Source organism: Hordeum vulgare, chromosome 7H (assembly GCF_904849725.1).
Source record: "Hordeum vulgare subsp. vulgare chromosome 7H, MorexV3_pseudomolecules_assembly, whole genome shotgun sequence".
NCBI lineage: Eukaryota > Viridiplantae > Streptophyta > Magnoliopsida > Poales > Poaceae > Hordeum > Hordeum vulgare.
In genome coordinates this window covers 488,485,329-488,492,128 of record NC_058524.1, presented here as the reverse complement: position 1 = coordinate 488,492,128, position 6,800 = coordinate 488,485,329, and the positions used below count along the sequence as shown (strand labels likewise).

Below are 6,800 nucleotides of genomic sequence, written 5' to 3'. Positions count from 1 at the left end.
ACTCGTATTTTTTACTTAATAGATGAGTACTTTTAATATGATGTATTATTTATTTATTTATATAAAATCTTTTTTATCTTTTATTTTAGTACATGAATAAAATCCCGTATATATAAGCATTTCATTTTATATACACATTTTTTATTTATGAAAGGAAGTATCTGTTCCCTTTTCTGAAATGTAATTTACATTATTAAACCGATTAATATTTTCTAAACATGTGAAATAAAATATTTCTCCAAATTTGTTTTAAGAAAGGTTCAAAACCGGTAATGGGCCGGGCCAGGAGGCAGGAGCGCACGCAGAGCACTGCCCTCACTGCCACCGCAGCAAATTACGCCCTCGGCCCCTCCCGTTACCCTCGGCGCCTCCTTCTCGACGAGTCCCCCCACGGCGCACCGTGCCAGCGAAGTTGCCGCCGGATCCCACGGCGTCGACCTCAGAACCAGCGCTCCGCTTCCGCTCCACAGGTCACTCGCTCTCCCCTGCTTGAATCGCCGTGCCGCATTCCAACTTCCCTAGTGAGTTCCGCGAATCCCTTCTTGGGGGCCGGGTAACATCGGTTGACCCAAAGTTCCATAGTAGTACATCCTGGGGCCTTCACCTTGGGAATTGGTTTACGAGTGTCATGGAAGTGGTGACATGCTTGCTTGACTTGCTAGATTTGTTCCAGTTTTGTCCAAAAATGGAAAACTGAAAGTATGCAATGGACAACAAGTTCAATACTAGCTCAGAGTCCTGATTATTCTCACTAGGTCAAGGATGTTCCTGTGGATGGAAAAATGGATGAGGGGCCTTCAGAGAGTCAACACGGAGTAGCAAATTTACAAGTACGTCAAGCTTCGGGAAAAAGTTCAGTTGGCTCAGTTCTCGGATCAGGATGATCTCATCAAGTGAATCTCACGGCCAGTGTCAGTTTTTTCTGCTAAATCTGCTAATGACGTTCAATTCATTTGAAATTTCCCAAAAAAGAAAACGTTCAATTGATTGGCAGCAGCAGCTGCATCTGGAGCAGCTTTGGAGGATCAATGTTGCTTCTTCTGAATAGGATCTTCAACGGTGGACAGGTTGGGGCCGCGCAACTGGCCGCACAACAACGCGTGCTTTTTGTGTGACCGGGAGCCTGAACCGGCCTGTGCACCTTCTGCTGCATTTTCATCAGAGGATGGCTGACGTTGCTCCGGGATCTCAAACAGTCAAATGTGGTGGCGCAAGTTAAGCAGAGGGGTTTGCAAGGAGAACAGGAGGGCTGAAGTTTCGTATGCTGCGTACACGGCTTGGAAGGAAATAAACTTTAGAGTTTTTGAAGGCAAGCAAGCTCAACCTGGTTTGGTCTTGTAGTGGACTCAGGGATGATATTAGCCTTTCCGAATGATGTGCTGCAGAAATAGCCCTTTCTCCTGTGTAGGAGTTTGAGGCTAGAGTTGTTTCTTTTTTCCTTTTTCCTAGACCTGTTTTGTACTTTTTTCGCTTCTATAATGCAAAAGCAGAGCACCTGCTGGTTTTGGTCAAGAAATAGTTAGGCCCCCCTTGGATTGTCGGTTTGCTCTGAGATACCCCCGTAATAAATACAGACCTCCAGCCGTCGTTTCCAATCCAGACAGAAATAACACGGCGACTGGTAATATACACCTGCAGAATAAATCTGGATGTATAAATTTACACCGAATCCAAGCGGCGCCTAAGCAAAAATTGCAAATTTAAAGAGACGCATTCCTCATGCTTCCGAAACATGATATGCTCATTTGTCTAACTCGCAGATAAAATCTCACTTGATAACTACTCCCTCCGTCCCAAAATTCTTGTCTTAGATTTGTTTAGATACGAATGTATCTAGTCAAGTTTTAGTATTTAGGTACATTCATTTCTAGACAAAGCTAAGACAAGAATTTTGGGATGGAGGGAGTATGAGCAAAAAATAATTTATTATTAGTCCCTGTGTTATTTCTTTGTCCGTTTCTCAAAGTTTGTCGCTAAAAGTGCAAGCTAGTTTCTAGAAGATGAATTGGGACAAACTTGAGAGATAAATAGGCAAATTTATAATTGCGATTTTGGCACAGTTCTTTGATTCAACAGACACAACTGAGAACTCAGCAAGGTTATTTACTTTCCCCAAAATTTGATGTATACGCATATTACTGTACCAACATTGGAAAAGTCAAGGTGGAAAGAATGATGAATCAGGTTTGTGCTTAAGAAATCCGTAGGATAAAATTTAGCTAAATGTTGTTCTGACTCTGAACTTCCTTTTCCAGCGAAAGGACTGAACAATTTGTCTTGAACAATTGAACTTGCCTCCTGGATATACCATGGAATTTCCATGCAAACAGGTGGTCCTAAGATTCGCTAGATCTGAATATTTGTACAGTTCTTTCAACCAAAATAGCAACACCCATGAACATGTATTCTCAAAAAGAAAACACCACAAGCGTGAAAATATTGTGCATTCACGGTAAACCACATGGTCACACGAAATCTTAATTTGTTACAACACAAACTAGTATAACGATTCCACAAATATTAGTATTATGAGACCACATAATCTTGTATAGTGTGGTCGAAATTCAAAATTGGCATACAAGTGGCTCATGCAGCTCCTGATTTACATGTACACACTTCATAAATATCTTGTTTTGGATCCAATAATAATCGTCGATGCTGTATGCAATATCAAACACCGAGCTCTTTATTCAGTTGGTAGAATACTGCTGCATTATGCCACTGGCTTCATCAACTGAAAGAAGCATCTGCACAGCATTTTCCATTGTAGGTCTTTTTCTACTATCTTCTTCTACGCATGAAACAGCCAACTTGATCATTGTTCTTGCTTGCAGGTTATTGAACTGGCGGTTCAACCTGGAGTCAATGAAGTCAGCAATCCATAACTGTTTGCTACCCTCCAGCATCAGATTTTCTGCAAGCATCCTAACGACCCTTCGAAGGACCTTTTCCACTTCTTCGTCAGCATTTGACGCCCAGTCTGAAACACGAGCCCCCTTCAGTAGTTCTAGGAGAACCACTCCAAAGCTGTAGACATCAACCTTTGCTGTTATTGGGAGGCTGGAAACCCACTCAGGAGCTATATAACCTCTAGTTCCATGGATCCGCGATACATTTTTGTTGGATCCGCCCCTATTCAGAAGTTTTGCGAGGCCAAAATCGGTGATCTTTGGCTCCAATTTCTCATCCAACAGTATGTTCTCAGGCTTCAGGTCGCAATGGATAACCCACTCCAAGCACTCATGATGAAGATACGCCAATCCTTTTGCCACACCGAGAGCAATCTTAAATCTTTCATTCCATTCAAGTAATATCTGTGAGCCCTTTGTGCTAAACAGGGTTTTATCCAATGAACCATTCTCAACGTACTCTAAAACCAATATCCTGTGAGGACCATCAGAACAGAATCCCCAAACCCTCACCAGATTCATATGGTAAATCTTTCCAATCACACTCAGTTCATGCTGGAATTCTTCTTCTCCCTGGTTTATGTCTGCTAGCCTTTTCACCGCTATTGCCCTCTTGTCTTTCAAGACTCCCCTGTACACAAGACCAGATGCGCCACTCCCAATCTGATACTTGAACTTCCGAGTTGCTCTCTGCAACTCCTTGTAAGTATATCTCCGGAAGTGGTTGGTTATCATCTCATAGCCAACCTCAGTTGGCCATACTCCTGTTAACTGCTTGCCCTCCAATCTGAACATAAACCAGCATCCTAATGCCACAAACATTACCTCCACGCAAAATATCGCTGATAAGAACCCATAGAAGTACAAGTACTTTGATCCACCCCGACTGCTCTTAGGTATATTCAGAAAATCTGCAGTGAAATATTTGTTGTTTGCACTACAGTTAGGAGCATATCTGAGACCAAAAGGCTGTGATTGAGGAATTGAGGACCCTGAGACCTGTAAGGTCTTTGGAATCTTGAGATAGATAGAACCACGTAAACCTGGGATGGTTACACCACCAACAAGGGATGACTTTGGATAGCAAGATCCACCTCCTTGCCAGTATGAGAAACCTTTGCAACTGCAGTCATTCATGCATATCTTCTTGCAAGTATCAAAGGAAACTAAGCTGCGCTTACTTTGATCATAAGCTAGGAAGTCAGTGGAGGGTATCTTCACGAATTTCATCTCCTGTCCATGACAACTGAGGTTGAACTTCGGCCGGCAACCTTTGCTCCGGTCAGTTGGGTCGATGATCTCGTGTCCAGGGGCGCATGCACAAGCAGGCCTAGGTGTATACACACATATTCCATTCATGCCACACAAACCATGTACGAAGCAGGTCTGAAATGCTATCCATGTGACTGACCATTCTCGGTTTTCTAGACTGTATAATCTAAGGTTGCCATCATAATCCAATGTTAGCCTCCTCATAATCCCGAGACCCCAGTCAGTAGACTTAAAAGTCAAATTATCACTTCCAAGGAAATACCCCCAGCTATCAAGAAGCCCAACGGTGGTGGTACTGAATGGGTTTCTTTGCCTTGCCCAGGTAGTAAGATCAGGCTTTGGCCAATAGATAAAAGAGATGTCCTTCTGATCATCAAACAGTGAGAGTAAATGTGCATCATCAAAGTGGAAGCTGTAGTGCCCGGGAACAAGTAACCTATGAGTAGATACCAACTTTGTGGCAGCAGTGATGTTCTGATTGGGCAGCAACGTATCAGTAGGAGAATCAAAGCTTTGCCATAGAATGATATCACCTGGGCCCCTGACGACGAGGTTTCCTGTGTCCAACAGCCGAGCTTGCTCGGCCTTTGATGAGGAGTTGATATTGTTTTCCCACGCTGGCTGGCCATTGTAATCTTCCACAGCCATTCTGCCATCTGTATGCAGCACGACTCGGGATCCCCAGGAGTACACGGGGTGGAGATGGTTTGCGCTCCAGACGACAGTCTTTTCAGCGGTGTCGGTGAACCAGATAGAGAAGACGGAGGCATTTGGGGAGATGTTATTGAAGCCGCAGGTGAAAGCACCGTTTGGCGAATGGAGGGCGCCGGAGCTATCCTCTACGGAGAGAGAGGATCCTGGCAAGAGGAATTCGCGAGCTGAGATGCACGAAAGCAGATGGATCAAAGTCAGTAGAAGCAGAGAGGTAGAGCGCGCATCCATACTTGTTTGCGGGCTTGATGCACTGTTGATCTTTCCTTAGAACGATCACAGATGAATACTATTATAGGAATCCACTAGCAGTACACTCCCAGAGGAAGTGATTTACTGCTATAATTTTATTGAAAGTGTTAGGTTCTGGTCACTTCCATGAATAGTTAGCTGTGAAGTCTTCATTCTCAAGCTGTGCTGTATTTTTATTAGTTCAAAAGGCCGCCGGGTCCAAATTTTCTTTCTCGGGACAAAAATGGTCAACTTTGCAGCATGGATTCCATTGTTGCACATAGCCTTTGTCCCTTTAGTTGTAACTTGTTGTGTTCAGTCAACAGTTCAACTATCCTGTGTTGTCTTTGTCTTTCAAGCGGCAGCGTTGTAGAGTTTTGCCTTGGTTCAGGTTTTCAGCTGGCTGGTGTATAGTCCTGAAATAAATAAAGCTGCAGCTCCAGGGTATGATTTGCACCGCTGGTGCTTCCTTCAATCGTCCATCACGCAGCTGTGGGCGAAACGGAATTCTTCACCGTGCCCCGTCTGCATGCACGATCTACTCCTTCCGTTCCTAAATATAAGATCTTTTAGAGATTTTACTATAAACTACATACGGAGCAAAATGAATGAATGTACACTCTAGAATAGGTCTATATACATTCATATGTAGTCAATATTAAAATCTCTAGAAGGTCTTATATTTAGAAACAGAGGGAATACTTATCGGTCCGGTCCACGGCATCCCGTTTGTATCCACCGCACACAGCTTCTGAATTTGTTTGGTAACTCTCTGCACAGCATTGGTACAGAGCTTAAGGGCTAGGTTTTTCTTGGTCTATCTTGTCGTGCAAAAAGTGTAATCCTCACTAGAAAGGCACTGGTAGCTGTTTTTCACAGAGGTATCTTGAATCATCTATTCAAATTTATTAATATATGAAAGATGATTCATATAATGCAAATTTGCGTGGATCTGGCATAGGAAAATGTAAAATAGTTCTATTATTATTCCAACGATGTGTTTACAATGATATAATGAGCTTATGCTTAATTAATCGACGAGACAAATTTTTTGCCTCCTTTTTTTTAAAAAAAACTTCCTGGTCGTTGGCAAAGATCTCAAATAATACTGTCAGTACAAACGGTAAGCTTGGGAATATGGATTTCACTGCTGCAGGTAGACAGATGGTCCTCGCCTTTTTTCAAAAGAAAATGACATCGGACGGATAAACATTACAGGAAAATTCAAGCGTTGAACATTCATACAGGAAAATAATGGTTTATGGTTACCCATTGTTTATCTCCAGTGGTCAGGTACATCCGTATATGACAAACTTTTAATCAAAATGCTATTCCTCCGGTACATGACAAAGGACGAGTCTCAGCGGGGTCGTTCTCGTCGGTGCTTGATTACCCGTCGTGATTCAATTTTATCTTTGGGTTGGACAATATTTTACTCATTCCTCTTCTCTTTGGTTACTAACTGGCTTATTGCTGAACCATTGCGTGCTACATGTTCCCTCGATATAGCTTGCCCTTGAGTTTTTTTTTTTTTGGAAACAAAGGGAAAGATTTGTCATTTCCATTGATTAAGAAGGTTTTAGGAGTTTAGGCCAAAGGCCGAATTACAGTCATCACCTGTTACATGAAAATTTCATCCCGGTAAGGCACCACACCAACGCCTCCGCTTTGATACGG

At 42.8% G+C, this 6,800-nt stretch overlaps 1 protein-coding gene and 1 long non-coding RNA gene across 2 annotated transcripts; one reads left to right on the top strand and one right to left on the bottom strand.

Moving 5' to 3' along the window:
* Nucleotides 1-306: 306 nt before the first annotated feature.
* Nucleotides 307-1,516, top strand: LOC123407008. Its single transcript, XR_006612524.1, has 2 exons — nucleotides 307-470; nucleotides 756-1,516. It is a non-coding gene; the product is annotated as an uncharacterized LOC123407008 (long non-coding RNA).
* An 855-nt stretch (nucleotides 1,517-2,371) lies between these two features.
* LOC123407007 (putative receptor protein kinase ZmPK1) lies at nucleotides 2,372-5,734 on the bottom strand. The gene has a single exon (XM_045100036.1). It carries the CDS (start codon nucleotides 5,121-5,123, stop codon nucleotides 2,691-2,693), a length of 2,433 nt encoding a protein of 810 aa, XP_044955971.1. The 5' UTR covers nucleotides 5,124-5,734; the 3' UTR covers nucleotides 2,372-2,690.
* Between the last annotated feature and the right edge of the window lie 1,066 nt (nucleotides 5,735-6,800).

Excerpts from the sequence above, each read along its gene's own strand:
- LOC123407007 (XM_045100036.1), bottom strand. The coding sequence starts at position 5,123 with ATGGATGCGCGCTCTACCTCTCTGCTTCTACTGACTTTGATCCATCTG.